Source organism: Equus quagga, unplaced genomic scaffold (genome assembly GCF_021613505.1).
Source record: "Equus quagga isolate Etosha38 unplaced genomic scaffold, UCLA_HA_Equagga_1.0 146_RagTag, whole genome shotgun sequence".
NCBI lineage: Eukaryota > Metazoa > Chordata > Mammalia > Perissodactyla > Equidae > Equus > Equus quagga.
In genome coordinates this window covers 826,912-851,709 of record NW_025796728.1, presented here as the reverse complement: position 1 = coordinate 851,709, position 24,798 = coordinate 826,912, and the positions used below count along the sequence as shown (strand labels likewise).

The following is a 24,798-nucleotide window of genomic DNA, read 5'->3' as shown; positions in this document are numbered from 1 at the left end:
ATTAAGCAGTCACAGTTCTTTTCTATATATATATTAGAAATATAAGAGTGCACATTTCTAGGGAATCTCAAAGCAACTGACACATCTCTCAAAATTAGAAAAGCTTTTAAAAATTCTATACTTAACACAACTACAAAAACTATCTTATTGTTAAAATATTCTTATGGGACTAAAATAATTTTAAAATTATAATTTACGGAAGACTAATGACAAGAGAAAAAATTATGTGTAAATAGCTACAGTTCTTCCTACCAAGCTGATCAATATGGTGCTCTATAAACTTACAAAATTTCAGATACGGAACACTGTGTTGCATAGTCTACACAGTCATCACATTTTTCTGCTCTTTCTGAATCCTGAGGCTAAATCACATTCTCCAAACAATAATCTTTCACACTGAAACTACAGAGGAATTCTAGAGTTTTTGAATAACATTACCCTTTAATTGTACTACTCTAAGAGGGTCGGACACACTGTAGACACAAGGTAAATAAAGTGAGAAGTATTTGAATTCTTTGTACTTTGAGCTCTTCATAGGAAAAGTGCTTTATGAATTCAAGTTGGTAAACGTCTTGGGGGGCAGTGAAAACAAATAATTCTCAGACCAAAAAAAAAAAATCCTAGTTTTTAAGATAGTTCCTAATGTCCAATATAGGATATAAGATACTGGCATTCAGCTATTCAAATTTATACAGAATTACAGTACTTTGGAGAAGTACAAAGAAATACTTTAAAAAAATACAGGTATATAAATTAATGAAACTGGTATTTAAAAGATTTAATACAAGGAAAAAAGGTATTATATAGTGGTACCAATTCTTAATACAAATTATTAAGCATAGTTTATATAATTTCAAAAGTTATTCACATTATTGCTCGATACCACAGTTGTATGGAACAAGTTCTAGACACACATTAAAACTTGTATAATTTCAGGCTTATAAAAACAAAAATTTACTACACATAGGCCATTCAGAAATTTAGAAAAGTTTTAAAATGCATGGAGATATACAACCAAAAGGAGAAAAAAGAAATGTATGTTTGTATATATTTAAAAGAAACAAGCTGATCTGATTTGAACTTATATGTCAAACTCTCAATCAAAAAAGTACATGTAATTGTACTGAAAGCAAACTAGTAGATAAAAATAGTACTAAATATGTCCTCCAATTCTTAGTAATAATCTGTTCTAACTATCAATGGGGGTATTAAACACCTGCTTATTTTTAATTCTAAGACTTGCTTTCTTTCAAAAACTTTTCAGAAACATATATCTGTTCCACAATTGTGTTACATTGGGAGAAATATTTTCCTTACAAATTTTTAAAAGGAGTATTTCCATATTTTTGTATAAGATTTGATAAACAATAAAAAATAACCCAAATAAGGCCATTATTATCATCTTGATCAAAAATACACACAGATTGCAATGCTACTATATTTTGTGATCCTGAGCTCTAGTAACCATTAGATGCATGCATACCATTCAGCAATTTGTCTATTCTAATAAAAATAATTTAATCCTGCCTTACTACCTTTGAAGACAGAAATACTTTCAAAACTTTTTGATAGGTCTTCATAATGTTACAGATATTTCTGCTGTAAACAGAGCATTGGGAACTATATGAGAAAGAATGTTAGGTTCCAAAAAGCTATTAAAGAAAACTTACTGTTTGAAAATAATAACTATGTTAAATTTTAAAAGGAAGAAAAATAATACAAAGAGTGTGCTTGCTAGAATAGATAACTAGAGCGTTAGAAAGGTGTTTTTCTATATTAGGAATTAATAAATAAAGGAATGTGTACACCTTGGTGATATAATAAAAAAGGCTGGCCACTTTTTATGCTAAGTTCAAATGTATTTTTTTGATAATACAAAAAAAGTAATCCTTGAAAATCAGAATACATAACAGAAAAGAGCACAATAACTTAAGTATTAAACATCTGTATGAAATAACTGTTGCAAAGTTTGACAAAAATGCACACTTAGAACATGCGGTTATTAAAAAAAAAAAAACAGAAAAAAACACCACACGATTCTGTAGAACCAATGTTATGTCACCACCAGGAGAGCACCAAGCAAGGCACCATTGGAAAGACAACATACTTGGAAAGTCTCTATAAATAAAGTAAACGCTAATCTGGTCGAAAAATCGGTGTCTTTGGTAAAAATTCTATGAGGATGACCTGTAGAAGGAGAAAAAAAAAGTTTTAAAAAGATTTAAATAGATTTTTACCTTCAAAAAATTTCAGTTATATTCCATCACTTAAAACAATTTTGATATTGCCACTGACACACAGGAGAATGCATGGATGAATGAACGAGAAAATGGAGCCAGCACTTACTGAGAACTATATATAATATCAAGTGTTTCATACTATATAGATCTATTTAATCTCAACAACTTTTCTACGTGGCAAGTATTATCATTCTCATTTTACAGGTGAGGAGACTGATGATCTGAGAAGTGTATCACCACGGATTGTGGAGTCAGTATTTGAACAAAGGACTGTCTTAACTCCAAAGCTTTGCCCTTTCCACTGCACCATGTGGCTGCAGCTGACCCACTATTTACTTCTTCAGGCTTTCTCACTTTTATCTAACTCAATTCCATGGGTCTTTAGGTTCTAGACTTGCTTTCATTTTACTGTACCAGGATATGTGATCTCTAGGTAAAGGGTACTGGTCCCTTTATTTCTTTTTCTTTTCCTTTTTATTGCTGAGGAAGATTCACCTTGAGCTAATATCCATGCCAATCTTACTTTATTTTTTAGTATGCAGGCTGCCAGCACAGCATGGCCACTAACAGAGCAGTGTAGGTCCGCACCCAGGGACCAAACCTGGGCCTTGAAGTGGAGTGTGCTGAACTTAACCACTAGGCCACTGGGTTCGCCCTGTTTCTTAATTTTTTTTTAAAAGCCCCCTCTTAGGTTAGCAAAATTAAAGGCTAAAATTTGTTCCAAAGGACATTTTACTAGGAAAACCAACATAAACAAAACATAGTAACATAGAAAGATGCAAGTTGACCACAGCTCATTTTTATTCCAAACTTAAACTGTCTTAAATTACAATCAATTCTTTCCCTTATTCCAACTCTGTATGGAATAGACGCTAAACAAATACTTATTTGATTTCCACAGTTCCCAAGTTTGGTGAACTCCTCATTCTTTTTCAGAAACTATATCTTGATATGTCCTCCAGGTTTGGACACTCTTCTACATTCTGGACCAGAAACCTTCATTTTCACTCTTCATTCTCCTGGCTTTTGATCTGCCTCAATAAAGAAGAGACTTCTATATTTGGCTCAAAAATATTACTCTCCTAGATTAGCTATCACTACGCCTTAGGTGTCACCTTTGCCACTCTCCTGACCTGTTATTTGCCTATAAAACGTTCACTAGCTCCTGTCTAGCTTCTTTAGTTGAGGTAGATCCCGTTTCTCAGTTTCCTCATCTGCAGAAGGGATTGGACTAGATGAGAAGATTCTTTGCAGCTCTAAAAGTTGATGATTAAAGTTTAAACTACTATGAGTCAACATTCAATAAATACTTTCATATGTCACATATGTCCCCAATCAAGCATCTTGACAATTTCAGTATAGGCATTACAATTTACAATGTATACTACATACTGCAAAATAAAGGCTATCTCTGAATATATTTGAATTATTACTAGTTTTAAAGAATATTTCACACAAATTCTTTTCCTTCAGAAGCCACACACAGAACCTGACCACTTGTCTCACTTCTTCTAAGTCATACTGCTCTACCATATCTGATAAAAGCAAAGTTGGTATCAAGCTGGTATTTCTTCTAGACTGTCTCCAACATTCAAAATATAATCAAGGAGACTTATTTTCCTTTAACCAACAAATGAAATTTCTGTAAGTTAAAAAAAGTTGAGGTTACGGGCCGGCCCGGTGGCGCAACGGTTACATGTGCACATTCCGCTTTAGCAGCCCAGGGTTTGCCAGTTCAGATCCCGGGTGTGGACATGGCACCACTTGGCACGCCATGCTGTGGTAGGCATCCCACATATAAAGTAGAGGAAGATGGGAATGGATGTTAGCTCAGGGCCAGTCTTTCTCAGCAAAAAAAAAAAGGAGGGGGATTGGTAGCAGTTAGCTCAGGGCTAATCTTCAGGGGAAAAAAAAAAAGTCGAGGTCAAAGAGAAATACATGGTAAAAAGGTCCCAATTCATTAGATAAGGAAGCACTCTTTTCTTTACTATCCTAACTTCTAAAAATCATTTTCTAGGGAGTTTTTGAAATTATGTTATTCCCCCGTTCAACTCTCACAAACATACATACTCATAGAAAATTTAGAAAAAATATATTTTTTAGCAATATATATTTTATATAAATATAATATTTTTTTACTACTCTTCTGGATATCTTCTATGATGATGTGAAAAATAATATAATGGCTTTAGTAGAAGTGTTTAAAAATTCATGATAAGTTAAAGGAAACTATTTTACAAACAAAGCACATAGCTCAGAATGTTTTGGAAGGTTAGTAAATTAAATCATCTTTAGTTAATAAAAGAATGTCATAAAAATAAACATGAATATAATGAGTATATTTTATGAATGAATGACATTTATATAGTTCTATCTGTAAATAATAGCACTGGGAATAACTTTTATGTTTTCCTTTCCAAGCAAATTTAGAAATGTGCAAAGTAAATAAATAAAACCATTGGTTTTAAGCTTAGTGTTTGAGTTATAAATACAGCAACTATCTTTCCACAAAATTCTTTAAATCTCCTACATATCCATCCATCCCCCAAAACACATAAACTCTTTTATCATCTGTGATGAAAATACAAGACTAGCATTTTCATAGGTCAATCTCAAAACAAGACTTTTTTGTTATAATAAGTATCAAGTGTCTTTCTCATCATCATAATTAACATGTTTGATATAATGGATAATGATAAAATCTACATTATTTGGTTCACTGAATAGAGCTATTCTATGAAAAAAGAGACATTTTAAAGATGTCTTTTATGTTCAAGACTAGAAATGGGATTTGACTGTATGATAATGAAAGAAAGGGAAAATGCTGCAGAGAAAAATCATTTTATGATAATTTCCAACTATTTAAGCACTGTTTTAATCAATCTTTAATACACACACACACACACACACACACATATATACTATCTATGATGGCTATATTGTTTCAAAGAATAGACAAAATTTATCAGAAATGATGTGCCAGGTACTTCACAAATGCTATGACTTTAATTTTCAACGATTAACTCAACTTCCTTAGATCTTTTTCTCTTAATATAATAACCTTTACATATCTAAAATAAAACATTCAAGCTCAAAGTAGAATAAATAAAAATTCATAATTTTCTATACTACTCTGAACTTCTGAACAGGAGAAAAATTGTTCAAGTAGATCAAGGAGTCAGTAAATTAAATCCCATACTGAATAAGTTCTAAAAGTCATTGCATACATGGGCCAATTAGATCTCTTAAAGAATAAACTCAGGATGAGCAACATCTCATCTCCTGCTTACTTTTGATAGAATTTTTGCAAAACAATATTCTAATAACACTTTGAAAGATTCTTTAAAGGCCACGGAGGTAAGGACAGTTAAAATCTATAAAGTCTAAAGGTTTCTTAAGCTCCAACGGCTTGGCTGAAAGGTTTTCTTCCATACTTGGAAACTTGATTAGCATTATATAAAAAAGCCATATCTGACTTGCTGCGTAACCAAAGTTGTGGTTATTCTTTATACAGCATCTAAAATTTCACACTCCATCAACACATGTTCAGGCTATTTTATCTTGGCAATTAATTTATTATTTTTCAGAACACAGTGAAGCCTTGTTTTCAAGTCATTCATAACTTTATAAATCAGTCTTGCACATGAAACCATGCATCTGTGAACCGTAGAAAATCCTTGCGCTCAGGAGATTAAGCTCCTGACACCTTTGCTGATTAATAATCATGGAAAGAATAAGATCAGAAGCAAAATAAATGATCATTTAATAGAGAAACTCACAAAACAGCCCTTTAACTTACATATTCCATCATGTTATTCGTTTCACATTTCCTTTTGCTCAGTCTCCAGTGCAAGCACAGCTAGACAAGTAGGAGAGTAAAGGAAGAAAAATGAGCTCTATTTTATTGCAGTACACAGACTACCCCATTTGTCCACCTTTCATATTTTTAGTTCAACAAAAGCATCTGTTTCCATACTGTGCAATTCAGACCCCAACAGTACGAAGCTGCTCCCTGTGGTACTCACCTTGTGGTATAATCTATTGTTTTCCCATTCTAATAACTTCTCAATCGATCTTCGTGTCTGGAAGACAAATGAGAAAAAAGTTTACTCTTGACTGGTTTTAGAAAAACTTTGTTTTGCAGCTGCTTTTTGTGTGAAAAGGAGAAAGATATAAGACAGTGACTGAGTATAGGGTGGTCTAGTCTAGCACTAAATAGTAAACTGAACAGAAATAGTACTCTATTTTAACAAAGATATGGCTTTGTTTCTTAGCATTGTATCTTCTTTTTAACTGTTTCAAACTTACTAGCCTCTGATTTAAAACTATCCAAGTCTAAAAAGCTAATGTTATCTACCAAATACATACATTTAAATCCCCATTTCTTTCAAAAACATTTTTGTAATACTTAAACAGTACTAAAAGTTCTTTAATATATATTTTTAAACAGTGGGTATTTAGGTATTAATTAACAAAATGCAAATGGCCTTTAGGGTAAATTCAAAAAAGAAACAATTAAAGTTAAAAAATCAATTAGCTATTAAATCAAACTAATTTTCACATCATACTTAAAAATAATATCCAAATTTAAAAGCTGGTTTATCTATTATTCCACAAATAAAGATTTTCAAACAGAGGCAAAACTGTATTTAAACCAACAAAAATTACAGTAAAACCAATTCTTAACTCAATACTACTGTTAAAGGAATCAACTGAGAAATTTATATTTAAGATTACTTGATTTTTGCAATATATGCTATGCGGCATGAAAGGTTTCTTGCTTGGGAGTATGAATAGGAGAGGATAATTCATGATGCCAGGTGTTAGGATGAGACTAACAGAGCTGCAGGTGCAAAAAGGACAGCGTTGCCACAAGAATCAACTGCAACTTGGTGCAGCTGCAGCTTCCTTGCAAGGGAAGGAAAAAAGCATCTAGCGCTATTAATGTGGCACAACTTTAAACAAGTACTAATAACCAAATATGAAAATTTGCATGTCAAGGAAGGATGAGCTAGGTGAAAAATTGTTATGATCAAGCTGGTTTTGAATAGTTTACTGTTACATAATAAAGTGTTTAATATTTATTTAAAGTATTTATTGTAATCTAGTTACCATATTACCTTTAGCATGTTGAACATACTAAAGACACACCACAGTCATGTAGGTGCCAATTATAATTCATAACTACCAATCACTTACCACCACTGCCTTACATTTTCTAAGCTTATGTCACAAAAATCAGAAAATCAACTAACTCTCTGGGTAATAATACACCAATGACTAATTTATTACATTATTTTTTTTGAACAGTATTTTTGGCAAGAATTTTAAAGTAAAAAAAAAGTGCCCTTGTTAACAACGATCAGCAGACCTCACTTGTTTCTTTGTAAAGATAGCCTTTTAGAGGCAGCTCTCCTTTTAAATGAAAATAGGGCAGCAGTTATGGTCACACTTTTTGTTAATTTAGTTGCCAGTCAGCCCCAAATCAAAAGAAAATAAGGCTGCAGAGTGTAATTAACATTCAGTTCAGTCGTTTTGTCCCTTGTCTAGCCCCCAAGCTTTGTTAAAATTGCCATCTGAATGCTGAAGGCTGTAGGGAAATCGATTTGATTCTAATCGCACCATGAAAAGAACATGATCTAACTGCTTTCAGCCCTCCGTAAATCTGTACTAGGTCTTTAGCACAATGCAACTTCCAATTTAAAAAGCACTGAATGTCTCGTCAATGACTTTGTGAAGAAAAAAGAACAAGGAGCAGACATAAAAATTCCAATAGTTGTTTAAGCATTAAAGTTCATTTGCATCACAGCGAACCTGAAAAGGGCTGACCTCTCAAACCGCCTCTCAGGTCTATGAAGTTGTAGCCTTGACAAGCTCACATTGACAGAGCTCATTGACTCTGAAAGGCTACTCTATCAATGGTGAAAAATGGCAATAGGTTCTACTCTGAGCAGGCATCTGCCTGCCCACCCGCTGCTAAACCAATGGCAAAACCGATTCAAAACCTGAATCTACCTTGTAATCTTCCTTTCTGGGACCTTTTAATAATAGATTAAGATTACTATACAATTTGAGGTTTTACTTTTACTGATGGTTTAAAAGGGGAGGGGGTGAAAGAACTAGGGTGGGAGGAACAAGCTTTCCAAGTCTGTTGTCTTATATTAATGTATAAAAATTAAAGCTTAACATTACATTCTGCAAATATTCATTACTCAAAGAAAAAAAGCGTAGTTACCACCATCATCATTTCATCACAAATTTAAACCCATGCTATATTTTAACGAGAATGGGTCTCATTATGAATGGATCTCATGTTGTATATGGTATATACACAAATGATCAATTTAGAAAATTAAAAATATTTACTTTAAATAAGACAACTACCAGTATTTGAGTAAAAGATAATTATACAGTATAAACCTTAAATTCCAAAATATTTATGTAGGGATTCTGAATTTACTCTTTGCCTCTAATTAGGAGTTTAATGATAGGGTTTGGTATAATTATTGTATCTTACAATATTTAAGAATTCTAAACTAAACAAACCCTGGTATGCCATATTCTGAATAAGCACCTAAATATAAAATATTTTTACACACTTGACAGCCTGGAGTAGAAGCTATGAAACAGCACCATCTAATCTTGCTATAAGACTTCTCTCCTGCTTGACAGGTGAAAAAAAAAGCACTTGCACGTGCAGCTTAATTAATCATTGCACTTGACATCTCAATGATTTACAGTGAGGAGCAGGTGAGAACATACAAAACCAGAAAGGAACCCTTGATCTGAGTGGAACATTTCTAGCACACTAAGGTGACAAGTATATAGATTCTAGCAGTCGTTAAAAAGGAAAGAAGGAAAGAAAAGGAAAGAAAAGAAACTGTACCACAAATTATTTGTTAGTAACAACAAAAGCTCAAATTAAATGGAAAAAAAAAGCTTTAACTACTGAGAATGTTTAATATTCTGCAATTATTTTTAGTTAACAAAATCAAAATATATTTTCAAGATTAAATACAATACCCGTTTGGCAGATACTAAAACAATATATGACACTTCAGCATTTATAAAAGCTATTTAAAAGCCTTTAAACATGAAAAGAAAGTACCTTATAAATTGGAGTCATCTAGAAATAAAGTTAAAAGCTCACGTCCACAAGGTTGTCAGATAGCTATTTCTAATGTAAGATTCAACACTGCCAAACTCTCTAATTACTACTGGACAAGCAAACCTAACCGTATAAAAATCTGTCCTTAGTTTTTAAAAGTTACTATCAACCACCAAATTCAACATAAATTAAAGCAAACTAATATGCATCAGAAAAAAATAGTATGTATAGAGTCGTCAATACCAAATACCAAAAAGAAAAACTCATCTGTCAGTATTCTAGGCCAGTAGATTTCTAAAACGAAGTCACCTTAATTTTTTAAAAGAATTTGGCGCTTGTGAAAAGTACCAGATTGATAGTCATGGGAACTAAAACCCTTCTATTTAACTGAAAGAGCAGGGGAAAGGGCAGTGCAGACTGCAGAGCAAGCTTCCCTACAGTGGTCCTTAATCCTCTTCAGTGCTCACATCCTGGGGGGAGAGGACAGGTTAGTGGTTCTTTACCAATGAATCCTCAGTCCTTCTGCATAAGATGATCAACCAGAAATCTAATTTTATCATGGATTCTTATCTTTAATTAAAAGGACCAAGACCAGCAACTCACACCACGCAGGAAAAACAAGTTTTTTATGAGAATGACATCATGCCACTAACCTGACCTGGAAGAGGATAGCTCCAAGCATCTGGGCTCCCACTCATCTCCCTCATCACAGAGCTCACTTTAACTTTTTTCCCCACACATTTCTTCATTTCAACACCTTACTAATTATATTTTTCTCACTGGTGAAGTAGTTCTAATATAACCATTTAGCAATGTTAAAGCAAAAGTAAGACAGATTCAAAAACATCACTTCAATTACTAAGTAGACTTATTTATTAAACTTGAGTAACAAGTAGTAGTAACAGAAGGACAGAAATTTTGGCTTCTATTTCTATTGCCTTTGATTCCTTTTAAATTTTTGGTAGAATTGTGGAAATAAGTCAAAACATGAAAACTGCAAGAGAAGTAAAATGGCCTAGATAATTCACAAAATGGCTAATTAAATAATTATTAATCGATTAATATTACGTATGACATACCCCTATCAATTTCCAAAGAAGCATCTAAAGTAAGCTTACAACACTCAAATACATATGAAACACACAGAAATAGTAAGTTACCACAATTGAAAATTAGAGTTTCTTGAAAATTCAAATCTGACATTATGAAGAAGCATTTTTGTAATTTTTATAAATATAATTTTCTAAGAAATAAATTATTATTCTCTATAAACAATTACGCACCACTAGATATGTCTTTCAGGGCAGTGAAGACTCATCCAGAAAATCCTGAATGCATTACTTAGTTACCACTATTACTTAACAGTATATTCATTACCAATGATTCATTTATTCACAATCAATTGTATGAAAAATTAGTTTTTCAAAGAAGTGGTTTTCTAGAAGTTGCTAATAAAATCAATGGAAATCTCATGGATTTTAAAGTACTTAAGGCCAAATAAAAAATGTTAAATGTAGAAGCTATAACAAAATTTCTCTGAATTTTCCCCAAAGAAATAGCAGTCTTTAGAACATAAAGATGCTAAGATACATTAACAAAATGTATAAATAGAATATCTCACTAATAACTTAAGTTCAGCTATTTAAACAAACTAAAATTTATTTGAATGGGATTTATTCATAACATCACAGAATGTGACAGTGCAATTTTATTTTTCCTTTTCTGCTTTTTCTCCCCAAATCCCTCCAGTACACAGTTGTATATTTTAGTTGTAGGTCCTTCTAGTTGTGGCATGTGGGACGCTGCCTCAGCATGGCCTGATGAGCGGTGCCAAGTCCGCAGCCAGGATCCGAAATGGCGAAACCCTGGGCTGCCAAAGCAGAGCGCTCGAATTCAACCACTCGAACTTAACCACTCGGCCATGGGGCCAGCCCCATGAAAGTGCAATTTTAAATGTTCAATTCTGGGGCCAGCCTGGTGGCGCAGCGGTTAAGTTCACACGTTCTGCTTCAGTGGCCCCGGGTTCGAGGTTTGGATCCCGGGTGTGGACATGGCACAGCTTGGCAAGCCACGCTGTGGAAGGCATCCCACATATAATGCAGAGGAAGATGGGCACGGATGATAGCTCAGGGCCACTCTTCCTCAGCAAAAAGAGGAGGATTAGCTAATCTTCCTCAAAAAAATAAATAAATAAATAAAAATAAATAAATGTTCAATTTCTTATTTAAAACAAGTTTTAATGTTAAACTCGTAAGTTTACAATGAATTAAGCTTTAATTAGAATAATGCTTTGAATGCATTGATAATCTTTTTTTAACTTAAGTATTTTTAAAATATAGTCTATACTTATCTTTTGACATCTGTGCAAATTCAGATTGCTAAAATAAGCGAAACAAAAATGTTCTTAGTTATAAGTCATTATAAGGAAAGCATATAGAATTTTAAATATACTTATTTTAACAAGAGAAAATTACTTGATTCACCTGTTTGTTCTGAATTAATATAAATCTTATATTGCGGTGATATGCAGAAAATTAAACAGCATATCTCAGTATTATGATACATAAAAAAATCTGGATTCACCAAAAAGACAAACTAGAATATAATGAGATTTCCTAGAAGAATTTTTAAACAAATTCCCTTCCTGTACTTAAAGGCTCCTTTTAAAAACTTTATGTGAACGTTAACTTTTAAATAATTTAGATAAACTAAAACATCCACCAAAGTATCACTAGAACAACTCTTTTAATACTGTTTTTTAAAAGTAATATTTTTAGAAGATAAGCTATACAACTGGAAACATTTTGTGTATCAAAAATAATTCTTAACTTACTACTGAGCAGTGACTTACAGGTACTATCTTAAATAAGGTATGCTTAAACACAATTTCATCAAGAGTTTCTGACCTAGGCTGGTAGTTCTTCACTTTTTTAGGTTACTCTGACTATTTTGTGAATGATGAAAAAGGCACATATGCACAAATACACCAAACGTTGCAGACAATTTTAAGGGGGTTATCCACTAACCTCTGATAACATATCAGAAAATACTGATGTCTCAAAAAACTAATTTAAGTTTCATTTGACAGCAGAAAATTAGAAACACTGTTCATAAGACAAATGAATTTCACTAAGCTAATATAACCAAAAATATTACTATCGGCGATTTTAAAAAGCTACATAATTACAGAGGAGGAATCACTGGTTAGGACCAACATAGAGGGGGAAAACAAAATCACCTGCTCATGGATTATAATGGACAACTGGAGAAACAAAAAGGGGTAAGGAATAGTATCAGTCAATCCTCACTTTGGGTTGGACGCCATGCTAGGTGTCTTCCCTTTGTTACTTTATTTAATCTTCACAACAAACCTATAAGACAGCTTGTATTACTTGCATTTTATATATTAAAATTACGGCTTAGAGTGGTTAAGAAACAAAGCGACACTAGGAAATGGTGGAGCTAAGATTTGAAACCAGGATTGTATGGCCTTCGATATCATGCTCTTTCCATTATATTATAGAGCTATGAATTTGTAACTTGTTAAACAACATGTCCATGACATGCAAGGTATCTAAGCCACTAAGTAGGCTGTCAGCCTTAACAACCAACTTACTCTAAAACCAATGTTTTTCCAGCTCTAATAATCTGTGCTTCTAAGGTCTGGGAGATACCCCTTCCACTCTTTTCTTCGGTCTCAATGAGATTTATCAAAAGTGTTATTTTATTTTTGTTTATATCTTGTCTTGTGCAACAAAACATGACTTGAGGTATATAGTCATGTATCACTTAACAACAGAAATACGTTTCGTTAAGCAATTTCATTGTTGTGTGAACATCATAGCATGCACTTACACAAACCTAGACAGTATAGCCTACCACAGTTCTAGGCCATATGGTACTAATATTATGGGACCACGATCATATATGCAGTCCGTTGTTCATCAAAACATCATTATTCGGCCTATGACTGTATTTCTCCTTTATAGATTAGGTAAATAGGCTTACAGAAGTTAAATGGTTTGCCCAAGGTCACACAACCAGTAACAGTAATGATAGGATTCAAACTCAGACCCGCAAACTTTAAACCCAATGCTTTTCCATTTTGGATCAGCAAGTATAATTATTTTTAACTTACATCTGAATTATGTGACATCAATTTATAAATCCTTCAATTCAAGGCACAAACATAAAATGAATGCAAGGTCCTCATAAAAAGTATTGGTAACACAATTTCAAATGTGAAGAAATTTCAAACAAAATGCTGAAGAACAAGATAGAAACAATCACATCACTCTTTCCCTCCAAACATGCAAAAAAATGGCCTAATTCTTTACATAAAGCAAAGGTAACTGGAGACTTACACTTCTGGGTAGGATGCAGTAGCTAGTGTCAAGCTAACACTCCTAACACAAATAAAAATAGATAAATTGAAGAAGAAAAAACTTACATTATTTGTAAAACATCAGAAAATTCCAAAAGCAACAAGGACTAGATGACATAAAATCCAGAGAAGGAAAGAGCCCTTCCTAAATCATTTGATGATTACTGGCCATTTCCTTTCTTTGTTGATTTTAAGGGTAAGCTGAGGATCAGGTCTGGTACAACCAGCGGGACTCTACTGAGGGAAGGAAAAATCAATAGAACTTCGGCAGGTTGTGCAGCGTGGCTCAATGTTTTAGAAATTAGATGTGCCCTAAAATGCAATGCCAGTTTTCCCTAGAGGCATTACTGAGTTCTGGGCAGCAGGGAAGGGTGGGGGAAGCCAAAAAGGCAGAGAAAAATTACCTAGTCTCCCAGGGTTTAGGAGACAAAATTCTGCTAGAGGGAGGAGGATCTGCGACAAACAAGATTGGTCTCCACCCCTCAAGACACTTGAACCAGCATGAGATGGAAGGGTAAAAAGCCAAACTCAAAATATCCTAAGGGTACAACTTTTAGGGTGGAGGAGACAAAGACCTGTCAGACCAATCAAAAGTCTAGAACGGCCATACTTGGGAAACAGGGAAAACCAGAGGTGGACTGAATCCTACTAAATGTGCAACCCAGCTCAATCTCTGATTAGACCAAAGTGATCATTCCCCCACCCCGACTGCCTGATAGAGGAAAGAAGGAAGCCTTGATTGTGGGAGGTTTCACCTGAAGCTCCTATTTCATTTTCTGTATAATTATCTAGCATAAAATAAAATGTAAGAGGCAGGACAATGTGATCAATAATCAAAAGGAAAAAACCCACAGAAACAGACCCACTGATAATCTAGGTGTTAGTGTCCGTGGACAGGACTTGAACTATGATTAATATGTTCAATAAAATAGATGGACAAAATGGACAAAATGGGTGAGAAGATGAAGAGCTTCAAAAGAGAACTGGGATCTATCATCAAATTGACATTCTAGAAGTGAAAAACAAAACAATTGAAATTAAGAACTCATTGGACAGATTAACAGAAGACTGAACACTGAAGAAAGGTAAATCTTACCACAAACCACCACACCAATACTATGTTCTAAATATTCAGAGAGAACTGAATGCCAACCAGCCCCTGGCGAAACGCATTTTCAGAGTCTAACCCATCTTTAAAGTCCCAGTGCCACCGCTGTACTTTTAAAGCTCACAGTTCAATTTATGTCAGTATCTTCTTTTATGATGAGAAGTTAGTAACATGTTTTTATTCCAATTAAAAACAAACTGTCAGTGTCATTCATACAAATGACCATAATTTATTTAGTTTATATAAGAATCTGTTTTCTAAATTTCAAGACTAAAGTATTCTTTAAAATGAAATAGCGATAAATATATTCCTCTGGTTATGAGAAATCTTTTACATGAGATTCCTTTTCCAAAGCAATTGAAATAAGATTTCAAAGAGGTTAAACCTATTTCTTTATGCTGCATTTTATAATATGGGAAATACTGAGGCAGGAGCAAGAAACCACATACTGAACACCTTGGAGTGACATAGAAAACCCAACTCTACCTTAGGTGAGAGTCCCTGCCCCTCCTATCCTGCACTGACCCCTCAGATGGCGTTCTCAATCTAACAGTAAATACACAAGTTTCAAGGAAAGACATAATATTAGAACAAAATACTTTACCATAAATCATGTGCACTTATTTGCTAGGGAGTGAGAACCTGGTAAATAATTTTTCAAAAACAGGTATGTTGATACTTACTTGTTTTTATGAAAGTAAAACAGAAGCAAAAGCAATATATCAACACTTAGTTATCCAACTAGAATTTGTATGAAATCTGATTAAAATGTACTTTTCTCCTGCATCAACTTTACTCGCTCTACGGCATCCTTTCTTTACTGTGAGTTTGTATCTTCAAGAAACATAATTTATTTAAATCTTAGAAAAAAATAATTGGAAAGATAAATCTGCTGAAAAACTAAAAGTATTGCAAAAGCTGATATAAAATGCTTGGACATAGTTAAATCAACTGGATAAACTTAGGTAAACTACAACATCCTATGGGCCTGAATTTCCTAACTGGTAAAATAATGATCTTTTAAGTATCTTCTAAACCTCTAAAATCCCTCTGCTTCTAGGTATAGAATCAAATTATGGTAGACAATTAAAAAAGAGCTTGATTTTGTATCCTTATCAAAGAGTGAAAAAAAAAAAAGCATGAGATTTGGAACTATAAGCCTGGGATTCCAGTCACAGCTTAGCTTTGTAGACTGTGGGACCTCAAAGAGATTACTTAACTTCTGAGCCTCATTTTCCTCATCCTTAAAATAGGAATAAGATGAATGTCTAACTCTTAGAATTTAAGGAAGATTAAATGACACAGTACAAGTAAACTGACTAACAGACTCCTTGGCATACAGTAAGCACTTAATAATTATTAGATGTTATGATACTTACCACACAGGACTGTTGTTAAGATTAATTTAAAAGAGAATGTGTAGATTTCACAACATACACATATACCAAATCACCATATTGTACACCTTAAACTTATACCATGTTATATGTCAATTACATCTCAATAAAGCTGGGGAAAAAAGAGAGAACGTATGGGATAAATCTTATGTTAAATATTCTTACCAAACACACACACACAAAACAAACAGGGAGGGAAGGAGGAAATTAGTGGAGGTGATGGGTTATGTTTATGGCACTACATATGATGACCGTTTCATGGGTGTATACTTATCTTTCAATTCATCAAGGTGTATAACATTTAATACATACAGCTTTTTTGTATGTCAATCATACCTCAATTAACAAAAAGATAAAAAAAATCCAAAAAGAGAATGCATATAATATGCCTTGCTAATAGCAGGTGTACAATAATAATTATTCTTCTCTTCATGTGCTCCTTGGAGTCAATTATTCCACTGCATATCACTATAGATTTTACATTTTATAGCAAAATATTTTAACCTATGTAAATATCAGGAATTTAGCAATATGGAGTGACTTGTCTTGTAAACCAAATGTCAGTATCTTAAATTACATTAAAGTACGTGTAAAAGTCAAACATCCAAAATGATGTGAAAGGTTTTCTTAAATATAAAGTTAAGATGCTTCTAATTTAAATACACAAATGTATAATTCAAGTTTGCTTCTCCCGGTTTATATGACATAAATTTCTGTAAATCATATTTTATATTGCTAACTACTATCACTGTACATTAAAACAGCATAAAATTTCCCCCACAGCAAAGATCAGAGGTTCCTGAAAAACCTCTGTAATAAGAGCACGTGAAATTCAAGAAAAAAAAGGATTCTGAAGACTAAGAACATTATTGACCACATGAAAGCCCTTATAAACAATTTTTTATATTTACAGAAATAAAGCAAATTGAATAGCATTCTTTAAAAAAAAGTTAGCATTCACTTTCTACATCTTCAGTCAATAATAATTGCTGCCGTAAGAATACATTTCTTTCATCATCCCTTGTTCACTAGAAAGTTTTCAAGATTCTGCCTTCACCAAAATTTCATTAAGATGCTTTTAAGGTTTTCTTATTTATTTCATTATCTGCAATATGTTAGAGGCGTTTTTTTCTCTTTTTCTTTTCTTCTTCTTCCCAAAACCCCCCGTCAGTACATAGCTATACATTTTAATCATAGGTCCTTCTGGCTGTGCTATGTGGGATGCTGCCTCAGCATGGCTTGATGAGTGGTGCAAGGTCTGCGCCCAGGAACCGAACCAACAAAACCCTGGGCCGCCAAAGCAGAGCAAGAGAACTTAACCACTGGGCCACAGGGCTGGCAATGAGGCATTTTTCTTTATTTAATTCTTCATCCAAATGTTCAATGTCATTCTCATTTTATGATTCAGTTACTGACTACAAATGCTCAAATCCCAAACGCAGAGTAATCAGAGTTCTGAAAGTTCTGGGTAACTTTTAATACTGTCATATAACTGAGTAAGTATGTTTCAAATTCCTCCCATATACAAATATTCGTAGCATTTTGATTATTATTCCCCCAGGTTCACTTTCCATTTGAGTTTCTTTAAGTCTTAACAAGGCTGCATTCTCACTCAAAAACGTCTTCTCCTGACCTCTCTCATTTGGATTTTCACCCCTTAGTGCAGCCCAACCAAAGTAACTCACAATTATCGGATTACTAAACTTGAGCTTGAAAGAAAATATATCCAGAAGTAAATCTAAGCATACAACTTAAAGTAAAAAGAAATACAGTTAGACAGGATACAGGTCTTTTTCATCAAAGTTTCAAAAACTAAATAGTAATTATCTTAAAAAAACCAGAGGAAAAAAAAAAAAAAACCCTAAAACATCTATATGAAAATATTTCACTAAAATGTTAATTCTTTAGATTTGAAATAAAAATCAACACTGAGAACTTCTTTACTTAAAGCGTGGAAATAGGGATGTTTTGTAGACCTACACAGCTCAATGTTCAAAGGATTATACATTTTCTGAGCTGGAAAGTACCTGAGACATCAGTTAGCCTCTTCTTTTCTCAGATTAAAAGAAAAAGAAAGGGGCAGGAGGGAAGAAAAACTCCAGGCTCAGGGAGGTTTTATACACCTCTCTAATGGTCACCCAGCTTCAAAACAATGATCTTTTATACTTTATCACATTCCCTCTGCAGAAAAAAACATATGTTATTTACTCTAAAAGACAACATCTTTTTATTTACTTAGGAATCTTGTTTTGAATAGTAAGGACCATATCTTCTGAAATGTTATGATTTTACTACTCAAGGATTTCAAAAGCCAAAGAGTACCTTCATCAATAATATTTATTGAATACAAAGTAGAAAGCGAGGCACTGGGCATGCAGTAGTTAGCAAGACAGATACTGGGAAGAATAATAATAAAATGATAATAATAGCAACTGTCATTAACTAAGCACCCACTATAGACAAAATGCTATATTAAGTACTCTACATGCGCTTGCTGTAATTCTTTTTTTTTTTTTTTAGATACCATAGCTCTTAAGATTGTATGTGAGATGAAGTTTTTTAAAATTTTTATTGAGTTAATGATAGGTTACAATCCTGTGAAATTTCAGTTGTACATTATTGTTTGTCAGTCGTGTTGTAGGTGCACCCCTTCACCCTTTGTGCCCACCCCCAACCCCCCTTTCCCCTGGTAGCCACTAATCTGTTCTCTTTGTCTACATTGTTAAATTCCTCATATGAGTGGAGTCATACAGAGATTGTCCTTCTCTCTGTCTGGCTTATTTCACTTAATTCCCTCAAGGTCCATCCATGCATGTTGTTGCAAATGGGACGATTTTGTTCTGTTTTACGGCTGAGTAGTATTCCATTGTATATATATACCACATCTTCTTTAGCCAATCATCTGTTGATGGGCACTTAGGTTGCTTTCACGTCTTGGCTATTGTAAATAATGCTGCAATAAACATTGGGGTGCACAGGACTTTTGGAATTGCTGACTTCAAGCTCTTTGGATAGATACCCAGTAGTGGGACAGCTGGGTTGTATGGTAGTTCTATTTTTAATTTTTTGAGGAATGTCCATACTGTTTTCCATAGTGGCTGCACCAGTTTGCATTCCCACCAGCAGTGTATGAGGGTTCCTTTTTCTCCACAACCTCTCCAACATTTGTTACTAATTGTTTTAGTTATTTTTGTCATTCTAATGGGTGTAAGGTGATATCTTAGTGTAGTTTTGATTTGCATTTCCCTGATGATCAGCGATGATGAGCATCTTTTCATGTGCCTATTGGCCATCTGTATATCTTCTTTGGAGAAATGTCTGTTCATGTCTCCTGCCCATTTTTTGATCGGGTTGTTTGATTTTTTGTTGTTGAGTTGTGTGAGTTCCTTATATATTATGGATATTAAGCCTTTGTCAGATGTATGACTTGCAAATATTTTTTCCCAGTTAGTGGGTTGTTTTTTGTTTCAATCCTGTTTTCATTTGCCTTGAAGAAGCTCTTTAGTCTGATGAAGTCCCATTTGTTTATTCTTTCTATTGTTTCCCTTCTCTGAGAAGACATGGTGTCCGAAAAGATCCTTTTAATACAGATGTCAAAGAGTGTACTGCCTACATTTTCTTCTAGAAGCCTTATGATTTCAGGTCTCACCTTTAGGTCTTCGATCCATTTTGAGTTTATTTTGGTGAATGGTGAGAAAGAATGGTCAATTTTCATTCTTTTACATGTGGCTTTCCAGTTTTCCCTTGCTGTAATTCTTAAAACAACACTGCAAGGACGAGATTAACTCCACTTTAGAGAGGAAAAAACTGAGGTTTAGAGAGAGTGAAATGATCACTCAGAGTAAGTGTCACTTTCCAAACCAGGTCTTTCTAGCACCAAAGTGCAGGTCCCAGCTACCACATGTTGCAGCCTACTTCCCTATTCCTAAGTGAATACTTCTTTGATACAGGACTAAATACAAATAAGAGTATAAAAGGGATGGAAATATATACTACTTACAACAAACCCATATATAGAGCACTTTTAGAAAGCCACACAATTCTGGTCATCATTTGTAAGACAGAGATTAAAGCACTAAAAGAAGAAGGTAAGACAACTAACAAGATTAAGAAGTTGGTATATAAACAGTCTAAAACTTAGGCTTCTTCAGTCAGAAAGGATAATGGCCGAGAGCATATATTTAAAAAGTCTATAAAGTGACAAAAGTTGAAATGATATATATGCGCAAAATCTCAGAAGACTGAAAGTAATAGTTACTTTAGGATGGAAAACGAACCAAAACAAACAAACAAAAACATTACAACACAACATACAGTAAAATTTTGAAACTTGTTTCCTCAAAAACTCAGCCAGACTGAAAGCACGTACAAGTCACAGAGAATTCACTTACTTGGACATCAATTTTCTAAACTATAATACTACAGGTAAGGCACAATCAAGAAGCAAATTATAAACAAAAGTATAAACAAAAATAAGCTTTTGCAAAGCAAATGCCATAAAATTAATTTAATAAAGCTAAAGTATTTTATTTGCTTATAACCTCCTCAGCCTCTTACAAAGAACCTACTAAAAGGCTGAGGTTTCCTGTTTTATTATCTTCTAAGCACTTATCACTATTTGTAGTTACCTCATTGCTTTTTGTTTTTTAAGTCTATAAGAGGAAACACATTACCCCTAAACGGCACCTAAACAGCATCTAAAACAGTACCAAGCCCACGGTGTGGCTTCAGGAAATATTAATTGAATTCACGAATAAGTAAATTCCAGAGAATGGCACACTAGCAGCACAACAAATGGCAGTGAAAACCAGCAATTTCATAAGACACAAATGCTTATCTTCCAAGAGTATCAAGTTTACTCAATAAGCCATTTTAAAACACTTTCTACTGAAACAAATATATGTTATATAATAGAATGAAAAATTCAAATCAGTGCTTGAGATATAAAACAAGGTTTCAAATATATTATGTGACTGCACAAGGCCAATTCATGTTTCTAGACCTTAAGGACACAGATTTATTGTCTTTTATTATTAGAGCTACTTCATGAAAAATATGACAAGTACTCACAAACTTAAACTTTCTCTACATCACCTAGCCAATTCTCCAAATAGACTATATGCTCTTTGAGTAGATCATTAACATACATCTTTCTATTCCCAGAACCAAGCATGGTACTTATGTCAAAAAATGCTTCTATAAAAAGAAGATATTCAGACTTTCACTTTTAGCAGAGATGCAGCAATAGGCACCAGATTTACCCTCTGGCCTGAAACAAGAAAAAAGAGACATAAACATATGAAACTGTTTTCAAGACAATCGACAAGAGACAATGAAAGACAGTGATTCCTCAGAGACCAGAAACAAATGACACAGACCCTACGATTTCCCAAGCTTACTGATGTAAGAGAGCTTCCAGGCCAGTGAATGGAGGGAGAGTCCAGACAAAGCCTGGGGACTCCCTGAGTTAAGGAGACAGAGCTGAGAGTCTGGGCAGACAAAGGCAGCTAGAAACCACAGAACAGAGTACTAGAGAGGAGAATGTTGCACAGAGAATGAACTCTAAAGGTCTGCAGATAGTCCCTACTGAGCAGTAAGGTGAGCATCGAGCAACACATGCAGGTAAGGAAACTACCAGAGGTGGAGCAAAGAACTACTAGAAAGAATTAGAGGTAACAGTGGCCAAAGCTCACAAAGATCCAGGACAGTGCCTCTTTCCATCAGCCAGACTAGAAAACATCAGAATTCACAGGCCATTGAGTAGAGTATCTAGAAGGCTCTTGGCTCACTAGTGGGAAATAACTAGCCCTAGACTAAACGCTGCTCTGGTTCCTCAAGAAGCTGAACACAGAATTATCTTATGATCCCATACTCCTAGGTATATACCAAAAAGAACTGAAAATAAGTATCAAACAAATATATGTACACACATATTCATAGCAGCACTAGTCACCTTTTGGGGGGGAATAGCCTAAATGTCCATCAATAGATAAATGGATAAACAAATTGTGATATATACATACCATGGAATACTATTCAGCCATAAAAAAGAATGAAGTATTGACACATGCTAGAACATGGATGAACCTCGAAAATATTATGCTAAGTCAAAGAAGGCAAACACAAAAGGTCACACATTGTACAATTCCATTTACATGAAATATCCAGAATAGATAAACCCATAGAGACAAAACACAAACTGGTTGTTGCCAGGGGCTGGAGGGAGAGGGTAATGGAGAGAAACCACTTAATGGGTTAGGGGTTTTACTTTGGAGTGATAGAAATGTTGGAATTAGATAGAGGTGATAGCTGTACAACACTGTGAATGTACTAAATGCCAATGAATTGTTCACTTTATAATAGCTAATTTCTATTATGTGAATTTTACCTCAACAAATTATTGTTTAAAAAAATAAGGCAGAAAATAAAAATGGAAATAAAGAATTGATGGGGGGAAAAAAACAAATAGAAAAATGAAAGACTTAAATTTAGCCATATCAATAATCACAATAAATGTAAATGGTCCAAAATCTCTAATTAAAAGGCAGAGATTGTGAGACTGAATAAAAAAGCAAGACCCAACACTGCCTATAAGAAATGAACTTTAAATAAAGGCACAAACAAGGTCAAAGTAAATAGATAGAAACAGATATGCCATGCTAACGTTGATCAAAAAAAAGTTGGAATGACTATATTAATATTAGACAAAACAGATTTCAGAGAAAAATTATTGGAGATAAAGGTCAATTTCATAATGATAAAGACATCACTCCACAAGACATCACTCCACAGAGTAGACACAAAACCTGAAAGTTTATACACCTACTTAAAAAGTGACAAAATACATGAAACAAAAACTGTAAGAACAGACAACCCCACAATTACATAATTACAGAGATTTTAATACTCCTCTCCTGAAAATTGAGATAACTAGCCAACAGAAAATCGGTAAGATTATAGAAGATTTGAACAACACTATCAACCAACTTGACCTAACTGACATTTAAAAACACTCCACCCAATAACAGATGAATATACATTCTTTTCAAGTGCACAAAAACAATTTATCAGGATAGTTCATATTCTGGGTAATAAAACAAGTCTTAATAAACTTAAAAGGATTTAAAACATATAAAGTATTTATATAACTACAATGAAATTAAATAAAAAAATCAATAACAGAAAGATCTCTACAAAATTCCCCAAGGATTTGGAAGCTAAATAAAACACTTCTAAATAATGCATTGGTCATAGAAGAAATTAAAAGAGAAATATAAAAGTAAAATGAATTGAATGAAAATTAAAACACAGCATATCAAAATTTGGGCAATATATCTAAAGCAATACTCAAGAAGGGAATTTATAACACTAAATACCAGAAAGGTCTCAAATCAATGCCCTTTGTTTCCACCTTAAGAAACTAGAAAAAGAAGAGCAAATTAAAGCCAAAGTAACAAGAAGAAAGGAAATAATAAAAGTCAAACTGAAACCAATGAAACACAAAACATGAAATCAATGGAAATAATCAACGAAACCAAAAGTTGGTCTCTGAGAAGATTAATAAAATTGATAAACCTCTAGCCAGACTGGCCAGGAAAAAAAAAGAGTCAAGGGATAAATCAGTAATTTTGGAATGAAAGAGGTGACATCACTATACATTTTAGAGATAGTAAAAGAATAATCAGTGAATACTATGAACTGCATGCCTATTATTCAACAACTTAGATAAAATGGACAAATTCCCTGAAAAACAGAAACTATGAAGCTCAATCAAGATAAAATAGATAACCTGAAAAGTCCCATATCTATTAAAGAAATCAAATTTGTAGTTAAAAAACTTCCAACAAAGAAAACTCCAAGCCCAGATGGCTTCACTGGTGAGTCTTCCAAAATTTAAGAAAGAAAGAATGCATATTCTGCACAAACTCTTTCAGAAAACTAAAAAAGAAAAAAATACTTCCCAGCTCATTTTATGAGACTATCATCACCCTAATGCCAAAATCAGACATTATGAGCAAAGAAGACTCCAGAAAAATATACCTCATGAACACAGATGTAAAACTTCTAAAGAAACTTTTAGTCTATCAAATCCAACAAAAGTATAAAAAGAAAAACAGACATGAGCAAATAGTGCCCATCCTAGGAATGCAAGTTGGTTTAACATCCAAAAATTCAATCTTTGTAATTCAATATATTTCTAAACTAAAAAGAAAAACCATACAACCATCTCTAAAAAAGCAGGAAAGGCATTTAACAAACTCCAACATCTATTCCTGATAAAACTTCTCTGAAAACTAGAATAAAACTTCAAGCTGATAAAGCACATCTACAAAAACCCTACAATTAACATGATATGGAATGATGAAAGTTTGAATGCATTTCCCCTAAGATCAGAAGCAAGACAAGAATATCTGTTCTCACTACTTCTAATCAATGTTTTTTCTGGAGATTCAGAAAGTCAGTGTAGTGAGGCACAAAAAAGCAACAGAAAGCATCCAGATTAAAAAGAAAAAAGTAATACGGTCTTCATTGTAGACGACTGTCCATGAAAAATTTCAATA

General features: G+C 33.6%; 1 protein-coding gene across 1 annotated transcript in view; it reads right to left on the bottom strand.

Annotated features, from left to right (window-relative positions):
- Window positions 1-763: 763 nt before the first annotated feature.
- The window catches only part of LOC124232937 (cysteine-rich hydrophobic domain-containing protein 2), a 55,330-nt gene continuing 31,295 nt past the window's right edge, over window positions 764-24,798 (bottom strand). The window contains exons 4-6 of the mRNA XM_046649883.1: window positions 6,266-6,322; window positions 6,040-6,099; window positions 764-2,187 (exon numbers count right to left, since the gene is read on the bottom strand). Of these exons, the coding sequence (XP_046505839.1) occupies window positions 2,137-2,187; window positions 6,040-6,099; window positions 6,266-6,322 (168 nt within the window). The 3' untranslated portion in view covers window positions 764-2,136. The remainder of the gene's footprint in view (window positions 2,188-6,039; window positions 6,100-6,265; window positions 6,323-24,798) is intronic.